The sequence below is a fragment of the Coloeus monedula genome (assembly GCF_965178545.1).
Source record: "Coloeus monedula genome assembly, chromosome: 3".
Taxonomy (NCBI): Eukaryota; Metazoa; Chordata; class Aves; order Passeriformes; family Corvidae; genus Coloeus; species Coloeus monedula.
Genome location: NC_138783.1, coordinates 104699227 through 104713202, shown reverse-complemented (window position 1 = coordinate 104713202; position 13976 = coordinate 104699227). Strand labels below are relative to the sequence as shown.

The 13976-nt window shown below is 39.7% G+C and overlaps 1 protein-coding gene across 1 annotated transcript in view; it reads left to right on the top strand.

Annotated features, from left to right (window-relative positions):
• The window catches only part of MAP7D2 (MAP7 domain containing 2), a gene marked incomplete at both ends in the record, with an annotated part of 82897 nt that extends 76816 nt beyond the window's left edge, over positions 1-6081 (top strand). Inside the window, 6 exons of the mRNA XM_082278118.1 lie at positions 918-1122; positions 1239-1343; positions 2537-2590; positions 3206-3284; positions 3978-4164; positions 5832-6081. Of these exons, the coding sequence (XP_082134244.1) occupies positions 918-1122; positions 1239-1343; positions 2537-2590; positions 3206-3284; positions 3978-4164; positions 5832-6081 (880 nt within the window). The remainder of the gene's footprint in view (positions 1-917; positions 1123-1238; positions 1344-2536; positions 2591-3205; positions 3285-3977; positions 4165-5831) is intronic.
• Positions 6082-13976: the final 7895 nt, after the last annotated feature.

Genomic DNA, 13976 nt, shown 5'->3' with positions numbered 1-13976 from the left:
TCCATGCTGAAGTGTACTGCACACTTCAGTCTGGACATACCTGAAGTATTTTACATGGTAAAAAAATATTTGAGGTGCCTTTAAATTGAGCTAGATCATGTAGCAGGAACAGTCTTGCAGCAGCAGGATATGCATTAAATGGTAAGGCTTGAATCATTCATAATTAACCTGAAGTTCATCTTCATGCCCAACTCTGTTGCAGGCATTGAGGGCTTTGAGTGTGGCAGAATGAAGGTTGCTGTGTCTGAGCAGTGAAGTTCTGGTTATATTCTGGCAACAGGCTTTTAGGTGGCCCTCTGCATGGGATGCTGGTTGCAAGTGTCAGTAAATCATGCACTTCCTTCAAACCCATAGTAGTAAATCACTAATTCTGCATGTCTAGATTCAAGTTTGGTGTTTCTTGTTAAAAACACGGTGGGGTGGGAGTGGAATGACCAGCTCCTGCCATTTTGGCCCTGATAGAATGGTAAGAACGATCATTTGCAGAACAACTCTTAAGGAGCATGATGTCCCTCAGTGGGCCAGGGAACAACACAGGTGGAATTTAGACCCACTCCTTCCAGTGTTCCACTGTGTTTTGTGGACTTTGCTGCTACTCATCCCATTTATTTATCTTCAGATGAAGCAAAGGATAGAAGAATTTGCTTATTTATAGATACCAGTATTCATTCTGGGTGTCAAGTACAGGGGAAGAGGGATGTCTTTATTCTTGAAACTTAATTTTGTTATTGACACTCTAATTGAAATTTGAATAGAAATCTTTTCTTTAATCACACATGTTTTTTCAATGGAAATAATAACTTCTATGCAATATTTTAGGCATTAAAAATAAGATTGGAGTAAAAGCTTGATAGCAACCTGAATATTGAGCATGTTCTCAATGAAGCCTTTTAAACCTTCTGTTGTATTTTTTGCAGGCTTGAAAGAGAAGAACAGAAAAGAAAGGCAGAAGAAGAAAGACTTCGTCTGGAAGAAGAAGCTCGTAAGAAGGAGGAGGAAAGAAAACGTGAAGAAGAGGCAGCTAGAAAAAAGGCAGAAGAGGAAGCCAGGAGAAGAGCTGAGGAAGAAAAAATGCTAAAGGAAAAGCAAGAAAAAGAGCTCCAAGCCAAACTTGAGAAACAGGTATCACCTCAAACAGAAATGCGAAATTTTGATACATGTAAAAAAATACTTCTTAATATTTGGTAGTCTGCCCGAGATAAATAATGACCCTAAGATATTTTACACATTTTAATTAGAGGGAAGAAGCAGAAATCAAAGCCCGTGAGGCAGCTGAACAACTTCGTCTTGAAAGGGAACAAATCATGCAGCAAATTGAGCAAGAAAGGCTGGAGCGGAAGAAGGTGGGTATTTGCATCTCGGGATAACTATTTCATTTCTTGTTTAAATACATAACCCAGGAAGCACCCAGTAGTATCTACTAACAATAATCTGGAGGGATTACAGGTGAATAGTTATGCCAAACTTAGTATTTACTACTTGCCTTGTTAGGGGAACATGGACATCAAAATTTGTAACAAAGTGGAATTGCCTAAGGCAAATGACTTTCTACTGGGCACTGACCAAACACAGAGCCAGCCTCTGCCTGAAAAGTTAAATGCCTGAGACAAACAGGGAATGGCATGCCAAGGCAAATGTCGATGGCTGCCCAACCCAGGACATCACAAACTACTGAGAAACATGAGTGACTTTGTTTAAAACTTACTCAACAAAAGCTCTGTGTCATTAATTGAGAAAGTTTGTGAGTAACAAGCACCTTTTCCTCCACCTGGCTGTCTCTGGTTGCATTATGCAGAGGAGCAGGTCTGTCTGGCCACTGCTGCACATGGAAGTGACTGAAGCTGCATAAATTAGCTTCGTTTACAGCTGTGTGGCAGGAAAGAGAGAACAGCTGCAGAACCCCTGCCTGGTTACAAAAGGTCATCTATCCATGTATGTTATTCCAATAGGTTTTAAACTGTTCACCACTGAACTAGAGGCACGATGCAGTTGCAGATTAGAATACCAAACCAAAGTGTTTTACATCTCAAATAATTTCCTTTTTTTATAATGAAGAAAGAAGGAAAACAAAAGTATTTTAAGATGATGCCTTACACGTTTCCAGTAAGAATAACTTAAGATATTTCATTTTGCCCTTCTTTTCCAAAAAGGATAGCTATTTTTAAAGGAACTGTTTGGAAATAGTTGGAAAAGCAACTAGATTAAAATAACCACACTTGGTTTTAAACAAATGTCTTGTTCCAGAACTGAGCATAACTCATAACTGCAAACACCTGGTATTAAAATGCTTGTTTCTAAAGTGCATCTACTGAGAAAGTAATGTTCTGTAAGATACATGATAGATGAAAGCCAGCTCCAAGATATTTTTTATCTTTCATTTCTTTATTTTTCTTATTTGTTCTCCCTTTTTCAAGATAGGCAGAGATCATGTCATGACAGTAAAGAAAAGTTTCTTTTCGTCTGTTTTTCCCCTTTCTGTCTCTTGTGTTACATATTCTGTCCGCCATCTCATCCTCAGATTTATTTTGCTTTATAGAGAATAGATGAAATAATGAAGAGAACAAGGAAGAGTGAAACCCCAGAAATAAAGGTATGAAACAGTATGTGGATTTTTTTATTTTCATATGTGGAAATGAAATTGTAGGGTAGTTCCATCCTAGTAAGTGTACTTAGGTACACTCCAGACCCAAATTTTAGATGCATTTCAAACTGAGAGTGACTGTTGCTGTGTCGCAGTCACTGCCACAGAGACACAGCTTTTATGCAGCTTTTGCAGGTAACCCCCTCACTATCTAGCAAGGGGCAACAGCACATTCCTGGATGCTGGAGCTGTAATGTTTGCTGCTGTTGATGTGTCTTCCTGCTTTGTACCAGCCAGTGAGTTAGTTACTGAGCTCTCTGTTAAGCCTGTCAGGAATGTAGGATTAAAAAGAAGGCAATTGTGTCCAGCTAAGAAGTGACACTCAGGTTTTCATTTCTAACCTACAAAGGAAACTGTTTGTTCAGTTAACTTTCAGAGAATGTTTTCTTTTTGAATTTAAGAAAAATGCTATGCCTAACTAAAAAGGGAAAAAAAGTCCTGTCTTGCTGGTCATGGTCTTTGTCACCCTGTGGCCCTGGGCAGTCTCACAAGTTTTGAGTCCAGCTAGTTCCATGAAGGTTACAGTCCTCTCTCTAATACAGCTGAGTCATTACTTGATTTCAGAAGGAAGAGCCAAAACTGGAGATACCATCAACTTTGAATGTGGAAAAGCAACCAAAGGTCCTTGTTCTCAACAAGCCAGGTAAAAATTGCCATCTTTTTCTGACCTATTTTCACAGTTGGTTCTCTTCAGAATTTTTTGATCTGAGGCAGAGCACTGTGTATTATCATAAGTTCTTTGCTTTCATCTCAAAAAGAACAGCTACATTTGCATCAGTGACAAATGTTAGAAACCAGAGACAGCTTTGCTTTGCCACTTGAGCAAAAGCAGAATAAAGTTGCTCCTCCATTTTAGTACCTGATGTAGCATTTTTGTAAATGAAAAGTTCTAATCTGCCAATATGTTTGATTGCTGCAATCTACCTTCAAATTTTGTAGGCAGAAAATCTTTGCATACAACCAAGCTTTTCATAGTATGACTCTAAATTTTACATTTAATTAGACTTTATAGAAAAAAAGCGTATTTATTTAAAGGACTATTAAATAAAATATGCATATCTGACATTTATCTGTATTTTGCTTGCTTCCCCAGGCTAAAGTTTTTAGTACAGGACATAAAAGATAAAGTATTCTCTTCCTATTTCCTCAAATTTAAAAAATGTAGCATAAAGAACAGTTTTGGAGTGGAATAGAGGAATGACAGTATAGTATGATGAGTCATGGATTAAACTGAGTCTCTACTGCATTGTTAGTCTTCCTTTCTACTCAATATATAAGGTAAAACTATTTAAATAATGAAGTTTCTCCTGTCATAATTTCTAACCTTCCTTTATAGAAATCAATGGATTGGCGACCTGCCTGAAAAACAAAAGCTTAGAAAGTGCTGCTTCTGTAATCCCTTCCCAAGATGTAGTAACTAATGGACTGAAGTCAGTTTCAGGACTTATTCAGCTGGAAGCTGTTGATGGGAAATCTAACAGCATGGAAGATTCAGCAGATGAGGTTCAGTCCATGGATGTGAGGTACAGACCAGATCTACCAATAGGGGTTGTGCAACTCATGAGACACAGGATTTTGGGTTTTGTTTGTTAATACTTTACTGCTTTGCTTCTCACATCCTCCCCAGGGTGGCAGCTGGGTGTTTGCTGGGTGTGCTCTGCTTCTGCCAGGATGTTTGAGACAAGAGCCACAGAACCTCATCTCACTCTCACATATTTGGGAGAGAGGACTCTGAAATCCTTCTGCAGTCCTTACTTATGGATTCCATGCAAGTTTGCCCAAACCTTTCAGACTGTTTTGTGAAAGCAGCTACTGTAGATATTGTTCTGATGGCACCATTTTTTAATTTGGCTGCATAGCTGTGAGGCATGAGCATTTCTGCCTCCATACAAACAGAATAAAGAAAATAATGGATTTAGAATTTTAAGTACATAACAAGTAGAAATGTGTAGAAATCAACTAATAACTTTGTGATTTTAAATACTCTCACATTTTGATGGCAGGACGTGCAGAAAAGAAGGATTTTTAATTTAAGTTTTTTTATTTACATATTTTTGTACATCGGAGTTAATTTAAGGCTGCTAACACAAAGCTAAGTCTGAATTTTAAACATGGAATTTTTATGCTCTTCTCCTTTAATTAGTAAGCCAGTTGAACCTCTCATACTGTTTCTGTATTTTCAACAAATATGCATAAATATGTAGAAAATGCCCTACTGGGACAGGTTAGAAGTCCATGTAGCCCATTGTTTGGTTTCAGAGAATATCAGCAAGAAAAACTAGTGAGGGAGAGCACCTGAGCCCACCACTTCCTGCAATCCAAGGTGACACTGAAGTGTTGCCTTAGGGATATTGAGGGTGCAACTCTGCCTTGGCCTTGTAAGTGGCCACTGGCTGACATGTTGTCCATGAGTTTATCCAACTCTTTTTTTTTTACCTGCTGATGTTTGTGTCCAGGACCTCTCCTGGAAGCAAGCTGTACAGTACTGTCTCACTGGGTAGATTTTGTTCTTTGATCCCTATTAAGCCCAGTTTCTTACTGGTGACATTGGGCACCCCTTACATTTTGTGTTGCAGGATTTCATGCACAATAGTTTTGCCCTCAACTCATCCACCACTACATCATGGTTTAGAAATGGCTGTGAAAGCCTTACTCTGCCTTCTCTTCTCCAAACTAAAATGCACTAGCCTTGCTAGTGTCAGCAAAGTGGCTGGTTGCAGCATTTCTTAAATTTAATTATGGGATTTCTATGTCTGAAGTATATCATAAGATCTTAAGAAGCAACTTTTTATTTAAGTTGTGAAATGTTTTAAGTGTTTGCAGGATCAGGACAGTAATGTAAAAGGTGCAGTAAACATTTATGTAAAGGAATGGTGCAGGGGCTGAAATAATGATCAGTAAACGCAGTTCAGTAACCTGCCAGAGATGTGGGTTCAGGAGATGAGTGCTCATGTCACACAGCTACACCAAACCTTAATCATTAAGGGACATAGGTTAGCTTTGACCTTCCATCCTGAACAGGGCAATATCTTTTTCTTTGGACTAAGACATTCTTTATGTAAAGGCTTGCTGCAGCTGCCTTAAGATGAGTGATAGTTTCTGAACAGTCAGAGGTTTAATTTGATTGTCACTTAATGAAAAGTTATACATACCTTATTCTGTATCTTTCTTTCCCTTATTTTTTGTTCAGCCCGGTTTCAAAAGAAGAACTCATCTCCATCCCTGAATATTCACCCATGAATGAACTCATGCCAGGTGTTTCTTTGGACCAAAATGGGACAAGTAATGCCAAGGCTCTTGAAGACCTCTTGGATTTCACAGGCCAAGCTACCTACTCCAAGATGTCCAGTGATACCCTTAGCCTAGATGACTGTAACAAAAACTTGATTGAGGGATTTAACAGCCCAGGACAGGAAAATACACTTAATTCTATCTGTTGACAGCCTCGCTTTTCAGCAGAACAGATACAGGTACAGTACTGTGATAAACATCTTAGGTATAATAAATTGCTGTGATACTGGCTTCCCGGAAAATTACAGAAGTTGTACACAGCAGTGTGGAGAGAGAAAGAAAGCTGTTCTCCTAGGTATTTAAATTCATCATAATCTTTGATATTTGCAGCTGTTTGAAAATTGGCGTCATATGCAAACTGACTCTAACATAGCAACCCCAAGTATCTGGTAAATGGAAACATTTCCTTTATGCATCCAGAATTTCTTCATTAATACAGTACCTTTCCTGTATATCTTTGGAGTCCATTTGCATGAAGAAAACAGTTAAAAGCGGGGCCAGTCTAGGGAATGGTAGTTATTGCTGCTGCTTACTCTTTGCTGCTGCTATAAAACTTGCAATGTAGAATCACATACCCTGAAATCTCAGCATAGTAAAACACCATAGTAGGCTTCAGTGACAGTTTCAAAGTACAAAGCCATAGTCAGGTTTTTTGGAAGAGTCTATTCTAAATTACAAAACTGAGGTCATCTAACTTGCATAGCTGACTTGATATTCTTCTCTCTTTTTAATTGACAGAGGTTACAATTTCTGGAGGATATATATCCCCGTGATGCTACTGGCAGTAAAATACGAGCTTGTCACTTGAAAAAGCTTCTGCAGTCCTTGAACACTGGATTTCAAATAACCAGAGCTGAATATAACTTGTCTTCCCAGGGAATATGTTGAATAACTGGCTGCTTTTGGTAGAAACCAATGATCTAGAGCCTTGATGGTTTCAGGGAAGACAGAGCTTATGCTAGATGCTAATAAAGCACTTATTTCTTCTCCTAATTTAAAATTCATCTCAACACTTCACTGTGATTTTTACCTGTGCATTTTATTTTTAAATAATTCTTTCCTAAGCTTGATCATACATCCATTTAGACATCTTTTTTCTTGTAAATAATGATGGGGTTTGCCCACAGTGCATTGAAACAAAATAATATACCGTACTTTAGTTTTGTGCCTATCTTTTTTTGTCTTTAATAAGGAGTTACTGGCAACTTTTATGAAGTGTATAATTCAAAACTGTAGCTGAAGAGGCTTGAAAAAAATATAGCTGCTGGAATCAAAAAGAGCCTTCTTATTGATTGTGGAGTGTGGGAATTATCCCCTTATGATTAGGTTGACACTGTTAGTCACTAGTGGCACTTACTGGTTAATATTAATTAGTCTGGGAGCAACTATCAACTGTGTTTAAAAACGTATTTGTGTAACACCTGTAAGCAAAGTAGGCAAAATGCCAAGTGTAACCCCTTGATATATATGTAGTATAGCTGTAGTAGATCCGAGTGAGGGTGAGGTAATACGCTAACCTTTGATGATGCAGACACTTGATTGTTACCAGCAGGCTTTCTATCACACAGAGAAGTATTTTGTCTTCCTGTAGGCTCAACAAAATGGGATTTGGTCAGCAGCAAAACAATAAGTGAATGTCGGAAACACAAAGGCCAAGAACAGCATGCAGGGAACACTGGGGGCCCTTAATGTTCTGTAAACATCTGTGTGGAACAGTCCACATCAAGATGTACAAGGTCAGGACGTCATGTGCCATACAGTGTTAACCTTATTTCTGTTGGTGAACCTTTATGCTAAATCAGGTGCTGTTTTGAGGGCATTTTGTCCAGTCCCTTATAAGAATAAATTATAAATACAACCCTCTTTGGACACTGACACAAAAGATGTGAAAACCTGGGGGGAGGGGGTGTTTAGCTTGGTTTTTTTTTTCCACGTGTAAGAGTTCACAGCGTAGATTGAGCTCAGTTGTAGCACCATTCTTGTGCTCTTAAAAGTCAGCAATGGGAAAGTAACCAGTGACATGATGTGCAATGCCTAAAAAAATCATACCTACAACAACCCAGCTCTATTTATGTTAGTGTACTTCAAAGAAATACTTTCTTTTGACTGTGCAGTAAGCTGTAGCATGATACTGTGTCTTCCAAATTAGTCCTTCATCTATTTCCTAAATAATAAACAGAAACAGTTTGTTTTGCTGTAATACATTGTGTTTGACAAATGTCATATTATATTTTATTATGGTGTCATTGTATAACCTGTAGATTTCTGTATTTGCATGACCTGTATAGCATGTATAAAGGTGAAATACATTTTCATTTATGAATCTGACTTGTTTCTTAGCGCTTTTTATTCCCACAACAATATGACTGATTTAAAAATGCACATATGTTAATTTGTTCTGAGGTGTTTTCTGAAGGAGGGTGTAATGCTGAATGAAGGAGTGGTTGTCAAAACCTCAGAATATTTCACCATTTTTGCCACTGCCATGTATTCATTTGCTTTCTGAGGTCCTGCCAATACACTGAGGAAATGCAGGCTGGTGGCTACAGAGCGTTAAGGTGTGGACTCCAAATGGTGGCATCCAGAGGGCTGGTGACAGTATAGGGACCAGTTTGCAGTCTCAGCCCCTGCTCTCTGGCAAAGAAAATAAGCAAAAGAAAACTTGGGAGCTGTGGTAAGAAGACACTGTTCTGTTTAGTGTGCAAGAGCTGTTCTGAAAGAGTACACGTGACATAAATGCTGAACTTCTCTTCAAGCTACATGCACACACTGCTGCTTGGAAAGGGACTGGCCTGGAGCTGCTGTTAGTTCTCTAGTGAAATGCCGAGGGGAAATTTTTTAAAAATATCTTTTTAAAATCGTTGCTTCAGTCAAAATTGCAAATGAGAGAATCTACTTTTATTATGAAGTATATTAATACTTTCCGTGGTGACAGTTCATTTTGTTTGTATTGACTCCTGAAACATTCATATTATTTGTCCACTGAATTATTTACTAAGATTGAAGGAAGCAAGATGAGTATTTGTGAAGAAAGATATTGCATATTTACCTTTGTATTTGCTTTTAAATGTAACTTTTCAAATTTGGCTAAATATCTGGAGCAGGTATTGTCAACTGAGGGATTAAATCACTTCTTTTTGCTTTTGATGATTAACTTCTTCATGCCAGCACCATCCCAGTGTTTGCTGCTGTGATTCAAGATTCTGCAATGAGCTTTACTTTGAATTTGTCACTGGTCTTGCAACTGCAGTGGAGGATCTCTAGTGATTCATACAAGTCCTTGATAGAGCTTTTCTACTATTATTTTACATAACTATTAGTAAGTTTCTAATACATAAATAAATAACACCTGTGAGGTAATTGGGCATCACAGTAGCTTTCTGATTAGGTTCAGCACTTTCCATGCTGTTGCCCTGGGAAATGGCACCCAAAGCTTGTCTTGGATCACAGCAAAGGCCTGAGCAGACCTCTTGTCTCCCCAGGGAGTTAATTTCAAAACAAAATTGCATCAGTGAGGGGTGGATCTGGACCCCCACGCTGCATTTTCATCTAGTGATGAACAGCTAGAAGCAAGGGCAATAATCCTCTCTCCTTTAATTGTACAAGTGAGATGTGTGCAGAAAGCTGCAGAAATAGCACAGATTGCTACTCTGGCTGGCAGGGTGGGGATCTTCTCTGCCACCTCTCATACAGAGCAGCACCTTGCCCTGCTTCCTACCCCACCCTCAGTCCCAGCTTGACAGCATCTATAGCTCAGGTGCCCCTGCCACCACCCCGCTTCTGTTCCAGGCATTGTCAGTGTGGCACTGCAGCTCTTGTACTGCCCAAGGTAGCACAGTGGCCGTCAGCATTGATCACGCTGGTTGGAAAAGCCTGAGATCCCAGGATAACTGTGCGTCAGTGCTGCACACCGGCCTGGAAACCCTATAAACCCATCCTTCCCATTAAGGTTTAACTGCATTAAAATGTCGATAGTAGTGGTGGTCTGTTTACCCACTCCTTTTCCTATCCCATACTGTTACCCCCGCCCGCTTTCCCCTGCCCCTAGCCCTGGCCGCTCCCTCGGGTCTTCCCTGTTGGTTCCTGTACCCCAACTCCGCCCATGGACCGCCCCTGAGCCCCTGACAAAATCCCCCAGCACCCAGATCACAAGGTCTCGCTGCCACTGGGGATTGCTGGGACAAGGTGTAGGAGTAAGGATCCTCTGAAACCCTCATGGAGGGACCCTTCTCGCCTCCTTCACCGTCACTGTGTTGTAAAGCTGACAGCTGCTGGAGCAAAACCGCGGAGCAAAACCGAAATGGGCTGCGGGAGGGTGACAATGGTCACACTGCCCTAAGCAGCCCCGCTGAGCTCTCAGCTGCAGGCTGCAGCTTGCTAAACTAAACCTAGCACTACAACAGATAGTTCAATATTCAAGAGCTGAAATCTAGACTGAGGTTCCTATCTTGTTTGCGCTAAGCCTGGCCTGTGTCCTGCACAAGAAGGAGACTCTCCTATAAGTGGCACAAATAGTGGTAATAGGCTGCTCCTTTTCCTGATTTAGTGACCTGTGGGACTTCTGCCTTACTTCTCTTTTCTCCCTCCCTATTCAAGAACAAGGTAGAGACTGAAAAAAGTCTCTTCATTTGCATTCATTTCAGGATAATGTTGTTCAGGCTGTTGGTTGCCTCCAAAACCAGTGTGGAGAGTAGTGGTTCACTTATGCTGCCACTGCATTTAGGTGCACAAATAGACCCAAATGGCAGTTACCTGACGTTGGGGATGTTGGTTTTCAATATCAGTATTAAATTCTGAAAAGTGTATTATTACTGCTGAGCTACTATGCTAAAATCTGGAAAATATATTGTATGTTATGACTGAATGCAATTTTCTCTGGATTTTCTTTTTAATCTTCAGGAAAGCATTTTTTAAAATTCAATCTCTCCAGAATACATACACTTAAAAATAACAGAAAACTTATAATATTCAGATGCATTTTTGTTATTACTGTTAGTGCAATAATACCTGTCCAGAAAACCATGAGACACAATGTTCATTTCTCCCCCACTTTATCTCATCATTTATCTTATTCTTATGGTCTCCTACAGCTGAAGAGTAGGTGATGCTGTTCACTCCAATTTAACGTGTCTGTTGAAGCAACTTGTGAGGCGGAAAAGCCCTTAAAACTGCAGGCAGAAACTGTAAGAGAAAGGATAATTAAGCTTTTAAATAATTGTGTAAAGTATAGAAGAATGGTTTGTTGATCACCAGAATTCTAGATACTTGTTTTCTTCCCAGCAGCCTTGTTTGCTGTCTAGCTTGTGTTTGTTTTATAGCATTTTGATTATTCAAGACTGAGCTTAGTAATGTTTTTAAGCTAGTGGTTTGATGATTACCTGAGGCCTGCAATTTTCAGGATCAAAATAGAGGCTCTGGAAGATAGTGTGTCATGTTCACTTGGGAGCTTTACAAAAATAGATGTGTATCCTTGCTATAATCAAGCCTTAATGATTTCCAGAGAAAAACCAACTATGATGCAGGAGAGATCCAATGAATAGAAGGAGCAGTAAGCAATGAACCAGCAGCTTTGCATTATCACTTAGATCTTCTTACTCTGCCTACAAGTAATAACTTGAAGTCCACTGCAATTGTAGGTGATTGATGTTGTAAAATAATGGATCCAAGGACATAAAATTGCATAACTGAAGAAAAAAAATTGTGTGTAAGAGATGTTCAGAATCAGGGAAATTACTCTGTCAGTATTTCCTCATTTTTTTTGTAGAAATAATAGCCCCTCTCACCAAATTCAGTAAGCAGCACAGTAAGCAGGATCAGGGCAATACCTGTAGCCTCATATTAACATGCTTGCACATCCCTTTTCAGAGTAACCTCTCTTTTAAAATACAGATGGCAGCATTGTCTGAAATATGATTTTTAGCACCTTAAATATGCAAAGCTGTGGGGGTTTATACCACTAAATTCTATGGAGTTACTCCTAATTTTCCTGGTGTGAAGTCTCAATCAGGAATAATTTTCACTCCTTTTTTCTTTTCTTAAACTTCCTAGCAGTCCAAATACAGAAATTGAAAAGAATACAGATTCTGGCCATTGCCTGCTGGAATGGGTTTGTTCTCTCAGTTCCTAGACAAAGACTGCCCACACCACAGCTGGCAGAGAAACAGAAGTCTGAGGAGTCTTTCAAAGACTGATTGTGTGCAGAAGCGTGTCAGGGACAGCAGTGAAACCCTGCTGGCATGGGCAACACGTACAGTCCTGGTCAGGCATGGCTAAAACTTCCCTGGCTGAAGACTGGGCCAGAAGTTCTTCCCTTTTGGCAAGCAATGTTTGCATTTCTAATCTACATTTTTACAAGGTTAATTTATGCTAATGTTCTTGGGCCAGTGTTGGGCTTTCGGGCAGGTGTCCTGTAGCAAATGAAACTGCTGGTGGATTTAGCAAATAAATGAGCTTTTGAATGGGTGAAGGTCACAGTCACTAAAGAATGCTAAGACACTTTGCACATATTTACTACCACATAATTACTATTAAAATTCCTAAGGCAAATCAGTATCAGTCATGCCCACGATGTTGTCTCAAGCTGGACATTTTGAAATTTTATCTCTGCTCAGTCAGACTTTCATCCTGCTGTTTTACTGCAATTTCTCCTTCTGTCATCTTTTCAAGACCTGGCTCTTGCACAAGCAAAGAATTGCAGCCTTTTTGCGCCCCTGCCTTCCTCCTCAAATTATCTGCTTTGGCCTCTTGGGTGATAAGCTCAAGGCCTTTGCTTTTAAAATCCTCTTACTGCATTTATGTCACACACTGGTGTTAGTTCATACACTGAGATTGTTTTCACTGGTATTTTGCCAAAATCCTACCAAGTTCACACAGGCTGTACGCCCAGCAGCAATGGCACATTCTCATGTGTTGTTACAGGAAAGCCACGATAACCTTATAAATAAAACACAGGCTTTGTTACATCATGAGAGCCCAGGCTTGCTGGAGGCTCTCTTTGAAGAGTAATTTGGTGATGCTATCAGAGCCAAGTCATGCAGTTAGTCATCCTCTCACATTCCTTCAGGTTTTAATTAAACAATTACTTTCCAGCTTTCCTTAAATTTCTAGGCTAAAGAATGTAGGACATATTTCCTCAATAAAGGAGGGAGTCATTACCTGTTGCTTTGAGCCTAGACTGAAAAAAGTATCATAGTTCCACAGAAAACTGTTAAAGTTCTTACAACTGCATTTGGGGGTTTTTGCTTCTTTCTGGAAGAAATTCTTGTCTTGTCTGCATAAGTTATTACAGACTTGTAGTTCCTTTGTCAAATAACCTCAGGAATTGACTTAAACCCCGGCATCTAGTTTTTTATAAATTAAGAGCTGATGCTCCTTTGCTGGGTACTTAGAGGGTTAGCTAATTTTCCTCCACTGAATGATAGGAATATTTTTTTTATTACTACCATTAGAAGAAGCAAATGACCAATATGCCTGCAAAGAATTAGGCAGCTCACTCTCATTTCACAGCAGGAGACACATTTTGTGGCTTGGTGAAAGCATTTTGATAAATAAGTGCCTGACTGCATTAAGGTATAGGCATGGGTGAGAGGTGGAAGAAGAAATCATGAATGTGAAACTCCTTCAAAAGCAGAGATCCAAGTTAATGAAGCCATGCAAACCTAATCAGGAGGCATAGCAAGATAGTGAAGTACAAAAGAAAACACTTCCCTTTAGGTATTATGAGAGGTTGGCTGGTAAAACTATGATTTAACCTTGGTCAGCAGTTCTTGACAGTGGATCAAGATCATCTTGTGGGTGTTGACTTCACCAGACCCTCTCTCACTGCTCGAAGATGCTTCTTCCCTTTTAACTGTCACCATCTACAGGCTCTGTCTGCAGACACCGAAACGAATTGTATATGACAACCAAGCCAAGCCACTCCTACAACAAGATTTTAATGACATTTATCTGGTGCACCTCAGTGGAGAGCATGTGTTCAGCAGCAGCTGCTGTGGTGGTCAGCCCTGGCAGTGCAAGAAAGCCCAAGTGATGCTCCCCAGCACAG